This window comes from Myxocyprinus asiaticus, chromosome 5, assembly GCF_019703515.2.
Source record: "Myxocyprinus asiaticus isolate MX2 ecotype Aquarium Trade chromosome 5, UBuf_Myxa_2, whole genome shotgun sequence".
Classification (NCBI taxonomy): domain Eukaryota; kingdom Metazoa; phylum Chordata; class Actinopteri; order Cypriniformes; family Catostomidae; genus Myxocyprinus; species Myxocyprinus asiaticus.
The window spans coordinates 8,524,308-8,546,082 of NC_059348.1; the positions used below are offsets into that span (position 1 = coordinate 8,524,308).

Genomic DNA, 21,775 nt, shown 5'->3' on the forward strand with positions numbered 1-21,775 from the left:
TCCTTATATATTATTACTATATTATATTATCCTTATATTCAGACCAATACAATAATACATGAAAACAAGTTTATACATGACATTTTTTGAGTCAGGATTATTGAAGTGGGTAATTATTTTTTGCTTATGCCAGATGCCCAAGAAACCAGCAGTCGACAGAGATTACATTTTCACTGTCCTGTGTTCATCAAAAGAGGCCATAGTCCAAAATCTAATTGCCATTTGTCAACAAATGGCAATTAAATCATCACAGACTGTGGAAACTTAACACTGGACTTCAAGCAACTTGGGCTATGAGCTTCTCCACCCTTCCTCCAGACTCTAGGACCTTGGTTTCCAAATGAAATACAAAACTTGCTCTCATCTGAAAAGAGGACTTTGGACCACTGGGCAACAGTCCAGTTCTTCTTCTCCTTAGCCCAGGTAAGACGTCTCTGACGTTGTCTGTGGTTCAGGAGTGGCTTAACAAGAGGAATACGACAACTGTAGCCAAATTCCTTGACACTTCTGTGTGTGGTGGCTCTTGATGCCTTGACCCCAGCCTCAGTCCATTCCTTGTGAAGTTCACCCAAATTCTTGAATCGATTTTGCTTGACAATCATAAGGCTGCGGTTCTCTCGGTTGGTTGTGCATCTTTTTCTTCCACACTTTTTCCTTCCACTCAACTTTCTGTTAACATGCTTGGATACAGCACTCTGTGAACAGCCAGCTTCTTTGGCAATGAATGTTTGTGGCTTACCCTCCTTGTGATCATTTTATAATGATTGTCTTCTGGACAACTGTCAGATCAGCAGTCTTCCCCATGATTGTGTAGCCTAGTGAACCAAACTGAGAGACCATTTTGAAGGCTCAGGAAACCTTTGCAGGTGTTTTGAGTTGATTAGCTGATTGGCATGTCACCATATTCTAATTTGTTGAGATAGTGAATTGATGGGTTTTTGTTAAATGTGAGCCAAAATCATCACAATTAAAAGAACCAAAGACTTAAACTACTTCAGTCTGTGTGCATTGAATTTATTTAATACACGAGTTTCACAATTTGAGTTGAATTACTGAAATAAATGAACTTTTCCATGACATTCTAATTTATTGAGATGCACCTGTATATATATATATATATATATATATATAGTACTAGTCAAAAGTTTGAAAACATTTCTGAAAGAAGTCTCTTCTGCTCACCAAGGCTGCATTTATTTGATCAAAAATACAGTAAAACAGTAATGTTGTGAAATATTATTCCAATGTAAAACAGTTGTTTTCTATCTGAATATCTAGTAAACTGTAATTTATTCCTGTGATCAAAGCTGAATTTTCAGCATCATTACTTCAGTCTTCGGTGTCACATGATCCTTCAGAAATCATTCTAATATGCTGATTTGCTGCTCAAGAAACATTCATTATTATTATCAGTTGAAAACAGTTGTGCTGCTTTTTTTTTTTTTTTCGTGGAAACCACGATACAATTCAAAGGTTTGGGGTAAGTAATATATATATATATATATATATATATAAAATAATACTGTTATTCAGCAAGGACGCATTAAATTGATCAAAAGAGACAGTAAAGACATTTATATTGTTAAAAAGATTTCTATTTCAAATAAATGCTGTTCTTTTTACCTTTTTATTCATCAAAGAATCCACACAAAAATGTATCACGGTTTCCACAAAAATATTAAGCATGCAAAAATGGTTTTCAACACTGATAAAAAAATAAGAACCATTCTTAATAATTGAGCTCCAATAATAATTGATAATAGTTGAGCACAAAATCAACATTTTACTATGATTTCTGAAGGATCATGTGACACTGAAGACTGAAGTTTTTTATTTATTTATTTATATTTTTTAAATTTTATTATACCAGTCAAACTACAAACAATGAACATGACAATAGTCATTCCAACACATAGTATAAAATATAGAGCATATATAGACTACAAATAGAGAAAATAATTTACAGTATAATCTATAAAATAAACAATACAAGTAAAATAAAGAAAAACTAAAACGAAATTAAAAACAAACAAACAAACCATTGAAGACTGGAGTAATGATGCTGAAAATTCAGCTTTGACATCACAGAAATAAAATTACTTTTGAAATTATATTAAAACAGAAAACAGCTTTTAAAGTGTGTTGTTTCACAATATTACTGTTTTACTGTATTTTACAGCCTTGGTGAGATTAAGAGACTTCTTTCAAAAACATTTAAAAATCTTAATGTTTCCAAACTTTTGACCTGTACTGTACACACACACACACACACACAGCCTATGTACAGGTGCATCTCAATAAATTAGAATGTCGTGGAAAAGTTCATTTATTTCAGTAATTCAACTCAAATTGTGAAACTCGTGTATTAAATAAATTCAATGCACACAGACTGAAGTAGTTTAAGTCTTTGGTTCTTTTAATTGTGATGATTTTGGCTCACATTTAACAAAAACCCACCAATTCACTATCTCAAAAAATTAGAATATGGTGACATGCCAATCAGCTAATCAACTCAAAACACCTGCAAAGGTTTCCTGAGCCTTCAAAATGGTCTCTCAGTTTGGTTCACTAGGCTACACAATCATGGGGAAGACTGCTGATCTGACAGTTGTCCAGAAGACAATCATTGACACCCTTCACAAGGAGGGTAAGCCACAAACATTCATTGCCAAAGAAGCTGGCTGTTCACAGAGTGCTGTATCCAAGCATGTTAACAGAAAGTTGAGTGGAAGGAAAAAGTGTGGAAGAAAAAGATGCGCAACCAACCGAGAGAACCGCAGCCTTATGATTGTCAAGCAAAATCGATTCAAGAATTTGGGTGAACTTCACAAGGAATGGACTGAGACTGGGGTCAAGGCATCAAGAGCCACCACACACAGACGTGTCAAGGAATTTGGCTACAGTTGTCGTATTCCTCTTGTTAAGCCACTCTTGAACCACAGACAACATCAGAGGCGTCTTACCTGGGCTAAGGAGAAGAAGAACTGGACTGTTGCCCAGTGTTCCAAAGTCCTCTTTTCAGATGAGAACAAGTTTTGTATTTCATTTGGAAACCAAGGTCCTAGAGTCTGGAGGAAGGGTGGAGAAGCTCATAGCCCAAGTTGCTTGAAGTCCAGTGTTAAGTTTCCACAGTCTGTGATGATTTGGGGTGCAATGTCATCTGCTGGTGTTGGTCCATTGTGTTTTTTGAAAACCAAAATCACTGCACCCGTTTACCAAGAAATATTGGAGCACTTCATGCTTCCTTCTGCTGACCAGCTTTTTAAAGATGCTGATTTCATTTTCCAGCAGGATTTGGCACCTGCCCACACTGCCAAAAGCACCAAAAGTTGGTTAAATGACCATGGTGTTGATGTGCTTGACTGGCCAGCAAACTCACCAGACCTGAACCCCATAGAGAATCTATGGGGTATTGTCAAGAGGAAAATGAGAAATGAGAGACCAAAAAATGCAGATGAGCTGAAGGCCACTGTCAAAGAAACCTGGGCTTCCATACCACCTCAGCAGTGCCGCAAACTGATCACCGCCATGCCATGCCGACTTGAGGCAGTAATTAAAACAAAAGGAGCCCCTACCAAGTATTGAGTACATATACAGTAAATGAACATACTTTCCAGAAGGCCAACAATTCACTAAAAATGTTTTTTTTTTTATTGGTCTTATGATGTATTCTAATTTTTTGAGATAGTGAATTGGTGGGTTTTTGTTAAATGTGAGCCAAAATCATCACAATTAAAAGAACCAAAGACTTAAACTACTTCAGTCTGTGTGCATTGAATTTATTTAATACACGAGTTTCACAATCTGAGTTGAATTACTGAAATAAATGAACTTTTCCATAACATTCTAATTTATTGAGATGCACCTGTATGTATAAACACAGAGCTACAGCAAACAGATTATGGTGTCTGTATTTATGACAATGTTAATATTACTACTGTTATTCACATAACTACATACAGTAACAAGTAAAAACACTTGGAGTTTGTGTTACATTGCACACATCCTGTGATCCGCTGTGTCCGTTAAAAGATGAAAACTCACAGTGGATAGGTAACAGTTAAGTGAATGCGACTATTTATGTGATTTGGTTTGCCATTTGGATCTTACCTTGTTACTTCAACTGTATTGTTAAAAAAAAAAGACGAAACTTTTACCGGCACAAACCAGCACAAATGAAGCAAAAAAACAAACGAGACTATTTGGGGTGAATTTGGAGCATGTGGGGGGGCTGAGTGACCTCAGAATGACCTATAAATATTACTTTAATATCTAAAAAACCGAAGCAGCACAAACGGAGCACAAACGATTGAGACTATTTTGCCGAAGTTTTGCGTTGGGTGGGGGGCCAACTTCACGCAGGTGTCTCAAGCCTGTTAAAGTTTTTGTTTTTTCTCAGAGGTGCAATATTCATCCCTTCCTCCAGGGGGCGATAAACAGGAAGTATTTTAAAGAGTTGTGTAGAAATGTGAACTAGAAGAAGAGAGAAGAAGATGCAAGTATTGTTGTATGTTCATGCTGATTTTGTCAGTTCATCTAAAGTCCTGATTTAGGAAAGTTATTTTTTTCAAACTTATGTAAGTTAATGGTTTAAATATGTTAATACTCGTATGGGTACCTTTTTTTTTGTATTGTTTAATCTTTGTTTCTCTAGACTTTTGAGTAACTGAGCTGGGGAATGGAAATGTTTGGTGCTGGATTGTTTGAAACAGCTTTTGATGTCTGTTAAATTTACTTTATTTTGTGTGTGTGTGTGTGTGTGTGTGTGTGTGTGTGTATATATATATATATATATATATATATATATATATATATATATAATATTATTATTATTATTATTATTACTATTTTTTTTTTTTCTTTTTTTGACAGATCATCCTACATGTGAAGAAAGAAAAAAGGTGGTGTATAAAGAGGAACAACTGCAAGTGTAACAACTGAAGATTACTGACATAAAATGCAGTGTGTTAAAGAAGAGTTTAAAGAGGAGAGTGAAGACATCAGTATTACAGAATCATGCAGAATTAAACATGAAGATACTGAGGAACAAAGAGGTTGGTGTTCATTCTTGATTCTTCATAAAGACTGTTGAGGGACATTAAGGCCGTTTTCACACCTGGCTTGTTTAGAGGATTTGTTTCAGAACCTGATGTGTTTTCCCCTTTAGTTTGGTTCGTTTAGGCACATATGAACATGGCTATCACACTCAAAACTGCTCCAAAAAGACCACATGGATGAGGTGATCTCTGACCAATTGCAAACAAACTCTGGATTGTAGTGAGAATGCAATCCGACCCAACAGACCAATGAACCAAACAATATCCCTATAAAAACCACATATATACCTGATGGATCTTTGGAGAAGACATCTGTGAGTCAGCATGTCACTATAACCGATAACCAAAACCTGTATATAGACTTTTGGTGACTACATTAGATATAATTTCACATTTAAGATAGTTGTTTAATAATTCCTGAGGTAACATTAAAATGATCACTTCTGTCTTTTGGATAGAGGCAGAACAAACACAGGTAGGAGAGCGGTGCTTAGCATAACCATGACAAAATTACTCAAATTTGTATAGGTTGACAATTTTTTACAGGTATATAAATAATTAAACTGGTATATTGATGGATGAGCAAAATCCCGGAACAGCACAACAACATTCTGACCGATGAGGTGCTTGCTTAAATGTGACTTTTATTAACACAGTTTTGGTCCATTTTCAAATGTTGCCAAGTTTTGGCCCTGTTTAGGAACAAATAAAATGAGCTTCAGGCCTAAAAAAAAGATTCAGACAGTTCACTAGATCTGGCAGCTGTAGTTAGAGTTAAACAAACAACTAATACCAGAATCTACATGAGAGAACAAACCTTCAGCCTAAAAAAGATCACAAAGTAGATACTTGGCCTTTGCTGCTTACTGCCTTTAAATAGTGGTTCAATTGTAATTTTGAACATTATTTTTTCATTTTCAGTTTTCATTTTAGACCTGACAGAAGTAAAAGAAGAAAGTCAAGAACTTGAAGTGAAGGATAAACCCCATCAGTATCACACATTTGATTATTTCAGAAACAGTGAACAGTCTTTTAGTGGTTTAAAGACAGAAAATAATTTCTCAAGAAAAAGAACTAAAAGAACAAGAGACACAAATTGTTTCACCTGCTCTCACTGTGGAAAGAGTTTCACACACAAAGGAAACCTTAAAACTCACTTAAGGCTTCACTCTGGAGAGAAGCCTTTCACCTGCCTTCAATGTGGAAAGATTTTTGCACAAAAAGGAGATCTTAAGTGTCACATGAGAATTCACACTGGAGAAAAGCCTTTCACCTGCCTTCAGTGTGGCAAGAGTTTCTCAGTGAGAGCAAACCTTAAGAGTCACCTACGACTTCACTCCGGAGAGAAGCCTTTCACATGCCTTCAGTGTGGAAAGAGTTTCATACAGAAAGGACATCTTCAGCGTCACATGAAAATCCACACTGGAGAGAAACCTTTTACATGCCCTCTGTGTGGAAAGGGTTTTGCACAAAATGGACATCTTCAGCTTCACATGAGAATTCACACTGGAGAGAAGCCTTTCGCCTGTTCTCAGTGTGGAAAGAGTTTCACACAAGCAGGCAATCTCACAGTTCATCTGCAATATCACTCTGGGTTTAAGCCATTTAACTGTGATCAGTGCGGCAAGACATTTACGAGTGCATCAAAGCTAAAATTACACCTGATATCTCATGCACAGGAGAAGCCTCACGTGTGCTCTTTTTGTGGAAAGAGTTTTATTACATCATCAATCATGAAAGAACATGAGAGAGTGCATACTGGAGAGAAGCCATTCAAATGCACTAAATGTGGTAAGAGTTTCACTCAATCAAGTAGTCTGAAGATTCATTTTAAAAAGCATTGTCCAAAACTGTCATATTGAGCTAATTTAATTTCAGGGTCAACTCCTATTTAATGTACAGTGCATCCGGAAAGTATTCACAGCGCTTCATTTTTTCCACATTTTCTTATGTTATAGCCTTCCTAAAAGGATTAAATTCATTATTTTCCTCGAAATTCTACAAACAGTACATCATAATGACAATGTGAAAGTTTGTTTGAAATCTTTGCAAATTTATTAAAAATAAAAAACGAAATAAATCACATGTACATAAGTATTCACCTCCTTTGCCATGACACTCAAAATTGAGCTCAGGTGCATCCTGTTTCCACTGATCATCCTTGAGATGTTTCTACAACTTGATTGGAGTCCACCTGTGGTAAATTCAGTTGATTGGACATGATTTGGAAAGGCACACACCTGTCTATATAAGGTCCCACAGTTAACAGTGCATGTCAGAGCACAAACCAAGCCATGAAGTCCAAGGAATTGACTGTAGACCTCAGAGACAGGATTGTATCGAGGCACAGATCTGGGGAAGGGTACAGAAAAATTTCTGCAGCATTGAAGGTCCCAATGAGCACAGTGGCCTCCATCATCTGTAAATGGAAGAAGTTTGGAACCACCAGGACTCATCCTAGAGCTGGCCGCCTGGCCAAACTGAGCGATCGGGGGAGAAGGGCCTTAGTCAGGGAGGTGACCAAGAATCCGATGGTCACTCTGACAGAGCTTCAGCATTTCTCTGTGGAGAGAGGAGAACCTTCCAGAAAAACAACCATCTCTGCAGCACTCCACCAATCAGGCCTGTATGGTAGAGTGGCCAGACGGAAGCCACTCCTCAGTAAAAGGCACATGACATGAAGGACTCTCAGACCATGAGAAACAAAGATTGAACTCTTTGGCCTGAATGGCAAGCGTCATGTCTGGAGGAAACCAGGCACCGCTCATCACCTGGCCAATACCATCCCTACAGTGAAACATGGTGGTGGCAGCATCATGCTGTGGGGATGTTTTTCAGCGGCAGGAACTGGGAGACTAGTCAGGATCGAGGGAAAGATGAATGCAGCAATGTACAGAGACATTCTTGATGAAAACCTGCTCCAGAGCGCTCTGGACCTCAGACTGGGGCAAAGGTTCATCTTCCAACAGGACAACGACCCTAAGCACACAGCCAAGATAACAAAGGAGTGGCTCCGGGACAACTCTGTGAATGTCCTTGAGTGGCCCAGCCAGAGCCCAGACTTGAACCCAATTGAACATCTCTGGAGAGATCTGAAAATGGCTGGGCACCGACGCTCCCCATCCAACCTGATGGAGCTTGAGAGGTCCTGCAAAGAAGAATGGGAGAAACTGCCCAAAAATAGGTGTGCCAAGCTTGTAGCATCATACTCAAAAAGACTTGAGGCTGTAATTGGTGCCAAAGGTGCTTCAACAAAGTATTGAGCAAAGGCTGTGAATACTTAAGTACATGTGATTTTTTTTTTTTTTTTAGTTTTTTTTTTTTTAATAAATTTGCAAAGATTTCAAACAAACTTCTTTCATGTTGTCATTATGGGGTATTGTTTGTAGAATTTTGAGGAAAATATGAATTTAATCCATTTTGGAATAAGGCTGTAACATAACAAAATGTAGAAAAAGTGAAGCGCTGTGAATACTTTCTGGATGCACTGTAACACTTCAGTCTTCACTAGTCAGTTCAACTTCATTCAGTTCACTAGATCTGGTGGCTGTAATTTGAAAGTCATAAATAAAGAACAAAGATTAGGGACAGAAAAATGTGGAAAAGCATTTATGCATACTGTATAAATGATCATAACTTTGTATAAGCAGTGTTGCACAGTGCACACACCATCTATCCTGTTGTTTAATCAGGGTGCATTGTAAAAAACAAAACAAAAACAAATCCTGTTAAATTAAGGTAAAAAAAAAAACTGGCAGCTGTGGTTGTCAAATTCACTGTAAAAAAATACGATAACCATGTTTCAGGCTTTATGGGATGTAACTTTGATGCCTGTATATTTTACGGTACATTATCATGTTTATGTTATTAAATGATAAACTTGATATTAACCTTCTGAAATTTTAAAAATCAGCTTTTTACTTTATAATGTATTGTTAATCACTGTAGTAATTACAGAAGGGCACATTATGACATGAAGTTCATCAATAGTGGCCTTTACAGGAGCAATGACCAATAACCATGTAGAGACAGTGCTCAGTGTCACTCACACAAACACTAAACACCTTCAGGGTAACGTGAAATTAAAATAATGCAGTAAACGTTAACTAAACTACATCAAATATAACACAGAACACCCCAAAGTACATAACTGATATTAAAAATTAGAAGAAACATAACTATTCCTATAAAATATAATTAAATGTAATGGGTCACACAGGGAATTCTGGGAACGCCCGATTACTGTTTTTAACTGTAATTTTAACAATAATTTACCTTAAAAATTACATGTACTCTTGTCAAACGTGATATAATTTTTTTCCGTAAATTATACGGGAAAATTAGACTTTACATCTAAAAAATTTAATTTTTACAAAATGTTTCCGTAAAACGACATGTATTGTCTTTTTAAATATATTACAATTTTGTACCGTATATTTTAAGGTAACTACACGTTTACCAATTGAGGGTTTTTACTGTTGCATTTTTACAGTCTTTTACCGTTAAAATTACATTTTTTACAGTGTGGATAAAGATACTCAAACTACCCTAAATTATAAGCAACTAGGCCTTTGTTACTTAAATCTAGATAGAGATCTCCTTTTGCTCAATGTTCTTCAATCCAAAGACTCGAACTCAAAATTAAAGCATTGAGAGGCTATTTGCAACCTTAACACCTCAGTTTTATTGGCTACAATACTTTTTTCAACAAAAGTAAAAAGGGATTGTAAAGTAAATTACAATATCAGCTGAGCAATAGTGGCATTGGGTAGACAACCTAAATCGACGTTGAATCCAAAATTAATCAGTTTATCATTCCCTATATAGTCAGTCTCTCCAAGTTGGTAAATTCCCTAGAAGTATTCTGAATAGTACTGTCAGAACTAACACATTAACGTGTGATTAATTTAAAAAGTTTAACGCGTTACTTAATCGCGTTTAACTAATTTATCGTCAGTATTGCTTAAACACTTGTTGGGAGGGTGGAACCTTTTCGATGAGTCTGCCCGGAGTCATTACACTTACACACACACCACAAACACACAACAGCGCTTCTCTGTCAGTGATAAGATGGAGAAAGTAGCTCTTATGGGAACTAGCCCAGATGGGACTTGTGATAGAAATCAATTATTTTTCAGCCTAAGTAAGGTGCTATTTAATTGACACAGAGGCACGTTAAGTCTTAACTATCACCAAAACGCAGAATGAGAAATTTTTGTCTGCAAGCGCTCTTCATGTTGAGTTCAAAGTGGCGCTTGATGTTAACGCGAATCGTGAATGTGGCTCCACGATTGTTGAAAGAAAAGGTGGATGGCCACAGTCTGCCAGCTGATTAATATTAAGGAGTTTAAGAGATTTACTGTCCATTGCAATTAATATGCAGCCTATGGGGAGACTATTTATTTCAATTAGTCAAAATCCCACTTAGACTTTTGGAAACATTTAATGTTAATTGAATTGGTGCTATTTTAGTGCATTTCTATCTTTATACTGTGGATGGTTTTGTTTGGAAAATGTTAATAAAGCATTATATTGTTACATGTTTTGTTTTCTTTCCTTAGAAATAAATGCATTGAGTTAGGAAAATAAGTAAATAATCTGCGATTAATTGCGATTAACTACAAAAAATATGTGAATTATCACAATTTAATACATTTATCGACTGACAGCACTAATTCTGAGGTTTCTGGAATGTCTATATTAGTCTCTTCTGGAGCCTCTTAGCCAGAGGACGATGACTTCTTTGTAGTCCTGTTGTCTTGTCTGTAAAAACATCCATACATTCCCCATTCTCTGTAAATCCAATCTATTACATTTTTTTTATCATACATTATATTAAGGTTAAACTTCTCTATTCTAATGCATACATTTGTTCTCCTATTCTAAACGCAAGTATATAATAAAGCAGTTCAAAGCAGTTTCAAAGCTTTTTCTCTCTTTATCTTTTTGTGATTACACATACAGAGGCTTTTAATACTTCAGGGTTATAGAATGTTACTCTGTGTCTGTATTGCTTCTGAAAATAAATACACTGATGACATCTAATGGTTTTTTAAAGGTACTACAGCAAAGTGTTTCAAACAAGGTAATATATACAGATGAAGTCAGAAGTTTACATACACTTAGGTTGAAGTCATTAAAATGTATTTTTTAACCACTCCACAGATTTCATATTAGCAAACTATAGATTTGGCAAGTCGTTTAGGACATCTACTTTGTGCATGACAGGAGTAATTTTTCCAACAATTGTTTGCAGACCGATTGTTTCACTTTTAATTGACTATATCACAATTCCAGTGGGCCAGAAGTTTACATACACTAAGTAAACTGTGCCTTTAAGCAGCTTGGAAAATTCAGAAAATGATGTCAAGCCTTTAGACAATTAGCCAATTAGCTTCTGATAGGTGGAGGTGTACCTGTGGATGTATTTTAAGGCCTACCCTCAAATCCAGTGCCTCTTTGCTTGACATCATGGGAAAGTTGAAAGAAATCAGCCAAGACCTCAGAAAAAAAAAATTGTGTTCCTCCACAAGTCTGGTTCAACCTTGAAAGCAATTTCCAAATGCCTGAAGATACCACGTTCATCTGTACAAACAATAGTATGCAAGTATAAACACCATGGGACCACGCAGCCATCATACCACTCAGGAAGGAGACGCATTCTGTCTCCTAGAGATGAACGTAGTTTGGTGCGAAAAGTGCAGATCAATCCCAGAACAACAGCAAAGGACCTTGTGAAATTGCTGGAGGAAACAGGTAGACAAGGATCTATAGCCACTGTAAAATGAGTCCTATATCGACATAACCTGAAAGGCTGCTCAGCAAGGAAGAAGCCAATGCTCCAAAACCACCATAAAAAAAAATTAAAAAAAGCCAGACTACAATTTGCAAGTGCACATGGGGACAAAGGTGGAGAAATGTCCTCTGGTCTGATGAAACAAAAATGGAACTTTTTGGCCATAATGACCATCGTTATGTTTGGAGGAAAAAGGGTAAGTCTTGCAAGCTAAAGAACACCATCCCAACTGTGAAGCATGGGGTGGCAGCATTATGTTGTGAGAGGGATTTGATGCAGGAGGGACTGGTGCACTTCACAAAATAGATGGCATCATGAGGAAGGAAAATTATGTGGATATATTGAAGCAACACCTTAAGACATCAGCCATGAAGTTAAAGCTCGTCACAAATGGGTCTTCCAAATGGACAGTGACCCCAAGCATACCTCCAAAGTTGTAGCAAAATGGACAACAAAGTCAAGGTATTGGAGTGGCCATCACAAAGCCCTGACCTCAATATGATAGAAAATTTGTGGGCAGAACTGAAAAAGCATGTGCGAGCAATGAGGCCTACAAACCTAGCTCATTTACACCAGTTCTGTCTGGAGGAATGGGCCAACATTCCAGCAACTTATTGTGAGAAGCTTTTTGAAGGCTACCCAAAATGTTTGACCCAATTTAAACAATTTTAAGGCAATGCTACCAAATACTAACAAATTGTATGTAAGCTTCTGACCCACTGGGAATGTGATCAAATAAAATAAAATCTGAAATAAATAATTCTCTCTACTATTGTTCTGACATTTCACAAAGTAGTGATCCTAACTGACCTAAGAAATGGAATGTTTTCTATGATTAAATGTCAGGAATTGTGATAAACTGAGTTTAAATGTATTTGGCTAACATGTATGTAAACTGTATCAAGCTTTTTTCAGATTAACACTTTTTTATTGATTCTATACATAATACTGAATAAAACATAATATAAATGTATAGAATCAACTTTTAACTCCTTTAAACCCCCATTAATTCCCAATACCCAACCCCATCCTAACCCTCAACAAATATCACTGTGGTCAAAGCCTGAGCTGTACACATACAATATAAACAAAAAAATATTTGTTGAGAAAATAAAAATATAACAGTCAACAAATAAAGAGAGAAAAGTAAAATTCCACAAAGGATACAATTTAGAATTTCGACCATAATCATGTTTCTCTCCACATGGTCCTCACTGAGAGCCTTCCAGGAAGGTCAAGTATTTGTCCCATTTCTTACCATAGACGTTTAATCCGCCAAGCTGTTTATATGACATCTTTTCAAATGCCGCCACCCTGCCCAAATGGTGAACCATTCTTGAAATGAGGGAGCGCTAATTGAATTCCATCCTCTAAGAATGATCTCTCCGGGGCCTGGGTAGCTCAGCGGGTAAAGACGCTGACTGCCACCCCCGGAGTCACAAGTTCGAATCCAGGGCATGCTGAGTGACTCCAGCCAGGTCTCTTAAGCAACCAAATTGGCCCAGTTGCTAGGGAGGGTAGAGTCACATGGGGTAACCTCCTTGTGGTCGCTATAATGTGGTCCGCTCTCATTGCGGCACATGGTGAGTTGTGCGTGGATGCCACAGAGAATAGCGTGAAGCCTCCACATGCGCTAAGTCTCTGTGGTGACATGCTCAACAAGTCACATGATAAGATGTGTGGATTGACTGTCTCAGATGTGGAGACAACTGATATTCGTCCTCCGCCACCTGGATTGAGGCGAGTCACTACACCACCACAAGGTCTTAGAGCGCATTGGGAATTGAGGAGAAAAAGGGGAGAAAAAAAATCTGTCTGCCAATAATTACACTAGTTTGGATCCAGCTTTTTGTATATTTGTCACCTACTTTAATAACTGCCCCATCACCCAAAATACATAGTCTATGGCAGAATGTAATCTGAGTATCTAAAGCCTCACAGATTAAATTATAGACTTGTACCCAGAATTCTTGAATCTTAATGCAGAACCACAGAGCATGGGCTATGTCTCTATCCTCCAACTGACATCACCAGCAGGTAGGTAGGTTCCATATTACCTAGCCTTCTATATGACATTCCTTCAAATGCCGCTACCCTGCCCATCTCTGTATGCCACTCTTGAAACGAGGGCGCTCCAGCCAACTTCCATCCCATAAGAATAATTTGTCTGCCGATCATAACACTGGCCAGGACCCAGTTCTTCATGTATTTCTCCCTATATTAATGACTGCCCCATCGCCTAAAATACAGAGTCTGGGGTAAAATGAATTTTGAGTGCCCAATACGTCACATAAACTCTGAACCCTCAACCAAAATTCTTGGATCTTTACACACCACTGAAAAACTTGGGTTGTGTCCCCATCTTCTGACTGGAATCGCCAGCACGTGGGTGTGTCTTGAAGACCAAGCCTATATACCATCTAGAGGGGGTCCAATAGAATCTGTGTACAATCTTAAACTGCATAAGGCGCACCCTTACATCTCTAGATGCAGACTTGAAATGTTTTAGAATCCTAGCCCACACTCCCTCCTCCAATACCAAGTTTAAATCTTTGTCCTATAATCTCTTGAGAGAAGTTGAAGCTCCGTCCCCCAGACTCTGAATTAGCAGGGAGTAATACACTGATGCCTTATGACCTTTTCCAAAGGTAGTAATCACCACTCCCAGAGTGTCAGCCGCTTTAGCGGGGTGTATGCTACTCCCAACAATAGTACAGAGCAGGTGGCGCAGCTATAAATACCTAAATATTGAGACCTGGGAATCCCAAAACGTTGAACCATATTTTCAAAGGATATCAACACTCCACTCTCATATAGGACACTGAGCGTATTAACCTCCCTCACAATCCACTCTGTCCAGCAGAAAGGGGACTTATTAATGCATAATTTTGGGTTCAGCCATATGCTCGAAGCAACATTTAAATAAATGTTCAGTGAGCCGGTCCATTCAGCTGCAACATGAGTGCAAGCAAATGACTTAATCACTCCAATGACTTTGCAAGAAATATTCCACAAAATAAACTCCAGCCGATAGGCGGCGCCAACACAAAAAAGCATGCAGGTTCCTCAAACTGTCAAGCTGATGTACAGTTAGCTGGTCCATTTGGCTGCAACATGAGTACAAGCAAATGACTTACTCCAATGACTTTGCAAGAAATACTCCACAAAATAAACTCCAGTCGCTAGGAAGAACCAGCACAAAAAGAGCACGGAGAATTTTCAAACAGACAAATGAATGTTTAGTGAGGTGGTCCACTCGGCTGCAACGTGAGCACCACAACACGACCCACTCACTCCATTGACTTCACAAAGGACATCATCAGCTGTGGACATGCAAACATTCCACGGCCATCCGCAGCATCCACTCCCAATTCAGCTGGGAACACCAGCGCAAAAGTGACCCTCCGTTCATGCAAAAGTTTCCCACATTCCCTGAATCGATCACGCCTCCCTCCTGTCGAGCTCGCAATGTCTGGGAACAAGGAAATGCCGTGGCTCCTTCAAGAAAGCCCTCCCCCGCTCCTTGCCCATGCAACACAACATCCCCATCGGATGATCTCAGAAATTTTGCCAGAATCGATCGGGGCCTGTCCCCCTCATCGGATCGCTGAGCTGGAACACCGTGAGCTCGCCCCACCTCCAGCCCAAGGCATGCCACGTCAAGCAGACCTGGAAAGAACCCGTCCAGGAATTCCACCACACTCTGTCCCTCTGCTCCCTCAGGGATTCCCATGATATGGACACCATTCCACTGGCCAAAGTTCTCCATGTCCTCCAACCCCTCCCAGACACGCCCCAAATCCACCCTAGTCACCAATGGATTAGCAGATAACTCCCTCTCCGATAACTCCTCACAGTCGATCCGCCTCTTGACATCCCCCACTCTTGTGACCACATCATTCAATTTCACCTCCATGGTAGTGATCGATCGACACACTACAGCAAGATCCTCCAAGTCAGCAATGACCTTTGTCAGCATTGCCGACATGTCCAGCATCTCTCGCCGCATTTCCCGCAACTCTCTGACCAAATCGACTCCCCGGTCCACGGCCTTCTCAGGGGTGTCAGCCTGAGCACGTAAGTGTCTTTTAATGTCTCCAGAACCCAAGGATTTTGAATTCTTTGACATATTGTCCTCCTAGAACAGTTATGGAACAGAGTGTATCTAATCTCACGGTTTATGTCATTAAAAGGTATTAAAACTAGCAAAGTTCACAGAGCTCGCCGTTCACACGTCCGATCCTCGCATGGCATCATGTGACCCCTCAGTCTCTTAATTTCTTACTTTTTTGTTAATGTTTTCACACAGGCATATGTTTTGTCATGCATCAAATTGTATTTTGTTTTCTTCTCATGCTGCCATGTTATATGTGTGGTAATGTTTGATTTAATGTTCATCCTCATTATAGAACATGCGTGAGCATGAATATTGGGACTGACCACCACTTTTCATGTGTTTAAACAGTATATCTACCCTATATTGTTCGTACCATTAAGATTTGCACCAGCCAAGAGAGTAGTTGTGGTGGAACATTTGTAAGCATGATTATTGGGACTGACTACTGCTTTTCATGTGTTTAAACAGAATAAGTTCGTGCCTTGGGTGACGTGTGCTTGAGTGTCAGGAGCTGTTCGATGCAGTGCTGCTTTTCGCCACAAGAGGGAGTGGAGTACCAGTATCCATCTGCATTTGTTTATTCTAAAACATCTGCTAACTTTGAAGAAGTACTATTTTAAAGACTGACCAATAAAAAAATGCAAGTTTGAAGACATATTTGAAAAAAAATTTTTGAAAAAAAATACAAACATTTAGGACTGTGTTTTGATATCAAAATAATTTTGTGAGGACTGAAATTCTAACAAAAAAACTTTTTCAAGGACTGAGCTTTGAAAACGTCCTGGTTACTTGCGTAACCTCCGTTCCCTGATGGAGGGAACGAGATGTTGTGTCGATGTAGTGACTCTAGGGGTCACTCTTGGGAGCCCGAGACACCTCTGGTCTTTGATAAATGGCCAATGAAAATTGGCGAGTGGTATTTGCATACCACTCCCCCGGACATACGGGTATAAAAGGAGCTGGTATGCAACCACTCATTCAGGTTTTGTGCTGAGGAGCCGAGACAAGGTCCCGGCGATTTCAGCGGGTAGTTCAGCGTTGTGGCAGGAGGGACACAACGTCTCGTTCCCTCCATCAGGGAACGGAGGTTACGCAAGTAACCAGGACGTTCCCTATCTGTCACTCACTCGACGTTGTGTCGATGTAGTGACACTAGGGGTCCCTGTACGAAACGCCGCAACTGGCTGAACTGTGTTACGTGAACTGGCGGTGTGTGACGGGCAGACCACTGTGTGCCTCGTAGCCAGCACACCAGGCCGACACGTAACCTCCCCCAACACTGTTATGAGTGTCGAACGGCCCTTTGGGGACAAGTCGACTGCCCAAAAGATAGAGACAGGCTAGCCCAGTCGTGGCCTCTTATCCTTTTTTTTCCCTCTTCCCCCCCCCCCAAAAAAAGATGAATTAACTGACTGGGGCCACCAGGTCTAGTCAGGGGGGTGTCACTCCCAAGGGGAAGACACCATGGAGACCACACCCCGCCCGGGGGGGGGGGGGGTATTTTGAGTGGAAAACGTCACATGGTCTTGCCGAGCTTTGTCGGAAGTATGTCATGTGGAGAAGTCCCATGGTAGGTCCTACCCTACGAGGGAGGAGTTTCTACGAGCATGGTGACTGGGGCAGAGGGGCCTCTGCCTAAGGAAGACGCAGTTTACCAAAAGGGAAATGAATTAGCGGAAGATATACGTTGCATGGGGATACCTACGGGGAACCACCACATGCGGAGCACCTACCCCAGTACAGGGCTTAGATAGCGCATGTACTGAGCCGGCAGCGAGTTTCTCCGCAAACTCGTCTGCCACAGGGCTCGGAGGAAATCATCCAGGGAACAAAGTTTGTGAACACTACTGGGAGTCAGCAGCGCACGTCTTCAGCTCAGGGGAGGTGAAAGGCACTATGCGCAAGTGATACACCCAGCCAGCTGTCCCGGACTTACCTGCTTGTGCGTGCCACTACACGGGACGAAACCGGTTCCACCCGGAGATTGTAGAACCTTGCAAAGGTGTTGGGTGTTGCCCAGCCCGCTGCTCTGCAAATGTCTGTTAGAGAGGCGCCAATGGTCAAGGCCCAGGAGGCCGCTACACCCCTGGTAGAATGGGCTCGTAGCCCTGCCGGGGGCGGCACATCCTGGGCGTGATATGCCATTGTAATGCCGTCAATGAGCCAGTGGGTGATCCTCTGCTTGGAGACAGCGCTTCCTTTCCCCTGTCCACCAAAGCAGACAAAGAGCTGCTCAGAGACTCTAAAGCCCTGCGTGCGATCCAAATAGATGCGTAAAGCGACGTCAGGGCTGTGTCTGCCTCCTCCTGGGGCAGCACTTGCAGGTTCACCACCTGGTCCCTAAAAGGGGTTGTGGGAACCTTGGGCACATAGCCCGGTCAGGGTCTCAGGATCACGTGAGAGTAGCTCGGACCGGACTCCAGGCATGTTTCGCTGACAGAGAACGCTTGCAGTTCTCCTACCCTCTTGATGTAGTACGCGTCCTTCAGGTCTACCACCGCAAACCAATCTTGATGCCGTACCCTCGCTAGAATGCGTTTTTGCGTCAGCATCTTGAATGGGAGTCTGTGTAAAGCCCGGTTCAATAATCGCAGGTCCAAGATTGGCTGCAACCCACCACCTTTTTTCGGAACAATGAAGTAGGGGCTGTAAAACCCCTTCTTCATCTCGGCCGGAGGGACAGGCTCTATTGCATCCTTCCGTAGGAGGGTAGCGATCTCCACGCGCAAGGTAGCAGCGTTTTCGCCCTTCACCGAGGTGAAGTGGATACCGCTGAACCTGGGCGGACGCCTGGCGAACTGAATTGCATAGCCGAGTCGGACGGTCCGGATCAGCCATCGCGACAGATTGGAAAGCGCAAGCCACGCGTCCAAGCTCCGAGCGAGGGGGACCAAGGGGACAATCTCGTCGGACGTACCGGCGGGTGGGGCCTCACGGCGGGGCGGAGCCTGAGGTGCCACGCTGTGTTGTGGCCGTGCTGAGTTCAGGGACATCGAAGCACTTACCTGGCTCCTTGTGACCATCCACGGAACAGCCTGGGACAGCAGACTGTCACATCGGGGGCGGATTTGTACCACAGCTGGACGCGCAGGGGCATGGAGACCGCCGCTGGAGCGCCAAACCTGCCAAAATGGAATGGTGGACGGTGGTTGTGATGACGGCCGTGCACACCTGGGTATGTGACCCAGGGAACAAGGAAACCGCTCTTTTGCTGAACTCTTGGGTACCGCAGCCACTTGGGCATGCGGCGAAATTAAGTGAAAAGGCAACAAAAGATTCTCCTCCCGGCCCTCCACTGGGGGATGGACTGGTCTGTTTACCAGCTCCAAAGCAGTGGGTTTCATCGACCCTGGGTCGCCTGTCTCAGGGGCGCTTCGAAGCCTTTCGCGGGTTCTTGGCGGCTGGCCGTAAGACGGGTGGCATCTGCTAGCCGCGCTGGCCTCATACCCGTAGGTAGAAGGACCGAGGCGGGGAGCCACAGGGGTGGCTTGCTTTCTTACGAAAGCAAGCCGCGACCACAACGTTGCCATGGTCATGTTCTTGCAATGAGTACATGATCCATCCACGAACGCTGTCTCCACGTGAGTCACGCCCAGACACGAAAGACAGCAATCGTGACCATCAGAAGTTGAGAGATAACGACCGCAACCAGGAATAATACACAAACGGAAAGGCATCTTTAAAAAGACATGTGTGCCACTCTTTTAGAGAAATATACTCTCTTATTTCTGCCGAAGCGCCCAGGGGTGTTCTCTGCAATGCACCAGTGCAGAGGAGGGAGAAGCCGCTGAAATGCACCATCAGATCCAGCAGAGGTGAATGAACAGTCAGCTCAGTAAACATCGGCCGTTTGGCTCCGAAGAGAAAATCCGAATGAGTGGTTGCATACCAGCTCCTTTTATACCCGTATTGCAAATAACACTCACCAATTTTCATTTGCCTTTTATCAAAGACCAGAGGTGTCTCGGGCTCCCACGAGTGACCCCTAGTGTCACTACATCTGACACAACCTCGAGTGAGTGACAGATAGGGAACAATATTTTTAGGACTGAATTTTCCAAATATTTTTTTTCTCTCTCTAAGGACTGATTTTATTTTTAAACAACGTAACACTGAGTGTGGGTATTTGAAATTGAAAAGTCTTTGAACTGTGGTGAATATCTATTTTTTGAAGAGTCATAATATTTTTGAGAATCATAATAAGAAAATATTTTTTTTATTTCAATTCAGTAACATTTAAAAATTAGCTGAAAAGAGCTGTAAATAACAAACAGGCAATTGTTTTTGTCTTGTAAGCCTTTAGTACTTTGAACATGGAGTCTGAGAACAATTTTGGGAGAGGTAGAGGTTTATTTATGTTCAGTACTATGCCATTAGTTGGAAGAGGCAGATTTTCTTCTATCACATCTACTCCTATATCTGCCCCAGAAAATGTGCCATATACAAATGATAATTCTGAATCGGCACCCTACCAGTTTGCAATTGGTGCTTTAAGCCCACCATGTTCAAAAGAGTGTGAAACATCCATGGACTCAATAGTGGGTATGGCAGAACGAATTGGACGTTCTATTGGAGAAAGCATTGCTTCTTGCATAGAGTCTAAAGAGGGCAGTTCGAGTAGTGCAGACTCATCTGTCTTGAACAGGGTTCTAAAATCTGAAATCAAAGATCCTGTTTGCTTTAGGGATGATTGAGCAGAGCCTTACACAATGCATGAGTAGGAACCATATTCATGTCATGCTTACGCAAAACGAGGATGCCTCTTGAAGAACAAGCCGATGAAGTAATGAGTTGGCTTATGGGGCAGGAAAGAGAAGTTGTGAGGGTGGGCTTACACAGTAACCCTTTTATTGATTTGTCCAATGGCCCAAGTCCTATTTTTGATTTGCTGAAACAGCATTTCAGTGACACAGCCTTTTCTAGCATGCCAGAACGTAGCATAGAGCAGAGTGTAGGCACTTTAACCCTCTGGGGTCGATGGACGCGTCGGCGTGTCCTGCTGGATTTTCTCCTCATAACAGCGGAAACAACTTAAAATACTCCAACATTTTTGGGCAGACAGATAAGTGTAAGACATCATTAGAAACTATAAAGGGTCTACTTTTATTTGTGTACACTCACAATAACAACAAAACCTTGTGCTTTTGTAAAATAAAGAAAATAAACTTTCAGCTGTCTCTGTCTCTGCAAGCATCTTTCTGAAACACGTCACAAAAATGAACTGAAACTCTGCGAATACTTATCACACAAACATGAAACATATGTCTAAACAAAGCTTCAAATGTCTACTTTTAAATAAAACAATTCAAATTTAAAACAAATATTCTCCTGCAATGTAATCTGTATGAAACAAAGCGATGTACAGTTTCTCCTGGCTCAGTTAATTATCCCTAATATGATCCCACCCACCAGCAGAGCGCACTATTCATACGGTAATGTGCTGAGGCGATCAATGCAAATGGTAAACGCCCCCAACAGTGCCTTAAAAAACATCAAGTTCATTCACTTTTCTGTGCGTTTGGAAGATGGAATGCTACACAGGTGAGGAAGCTCCTGGAGAGTGATGAAGAGTTCACATTTTCCTCAGAAGAAGAGCGGGACACCGATGAACGTTTGCATTTTGAAGAGTGACTTGATACAGCCGAGGACACAATTTCAGATGAGTAAGTCATTTAGTTTTACTTACATATTAGCTGACATGCTATTTTGTATAAACATACATATTTTACTAGTTGGACTATTTCCAGACTTGCCAGCCAGGATTCAGAGTATTGAAATTTGAAATATGTCCTAATAGTTTTAGTT

At 40.9% G+C, this 21,775-nt stretch overlaps 3 protein-coding genes across 5 annotated transcripts in view; 2 read left to right on the forward strand and 1 right to left on the reverse strand.

Annotated features, from left to right (window-relative positions):
* LOC127440833 (gastrula zinc finger protein XlCGF7.1-like) overlaps window positions 1-21,775 on the reverse strand; it is a 226,766-nt gene that overhangs the window by 75,293 nt on the left and 129,698 nt on the right. The window lies entirely within an intron of this gene.
* On the forward strand, window positions 4,463-16,732 carry LOC127440844 (gastrula zinc finger protein XlCGF7.1-like). 3 transcript variants are annotated; one of them, XM_051697822.1, is made up of 4 exons: window positions 4,472-4,577; window positions 4,873-5,054; window positions 5,979-6,848; window positions 16,439-16,732. In XM_051697822.1, exons 2-4 carry the CDS (start codon window positions 4,958-4,960, stop codon window positions 16,441-16,443), a joined length of 972 nt encoding a protein of 323 aa, XP_051553782.1. In that variant the 5' UTR covers window positions 4,472-4,577; window positions 4,873-4,957; the 3' UTR covers window positions 16,444-16,732. The 3 variants fall into 3 exon arrangements, with proteins under 3 accessions (XP_051553781.1, XP_051553782.1, XP_051553780.1); XM_051697821.1 differs by lacking the exon at window positions 16,439-16,732 and having other exon boundaries at window positions 4,463-4,507; window positions 5,979-7,018; XM_051697820.1 differs by lacking the exon at window positions 16,439-16,732 and having other exon boundaries at window positions 5,979-7,018.
* LOC127440906 (uncharacterized) overlaps window positions 7,051-21,775 on the forward strand; it is a 126,683-nt gene continuing 111,958 nt past the window's right edge. The window contains exon 1 of the mRNA XM_051698004.1: window positions 7,051-7,310. The gene's annotated coding sequence lies outside the window, so the exon portion shown is untranslated. The remainder of the gene's footprint in view (window positions 7,311-21,775) is intronic.

Bases quoted from the DNA above. Each gene is read 5' to 3' on its own strand.
- LOC127440844 (XM_051697821.1), top strand. From the start codon at position 4,958: ATGCAGTGTGTTAAAGAAGAGTTTAAAGAGGAGAGTGAAGACATCAGT. The intron at 5,055-5,978 runs GTTGGTGTTCAT...TTTCATTTTCAG, and splicing joins AGATACTGAGGAACAAAGAG to TTTTCATTTTAGACCTGACA.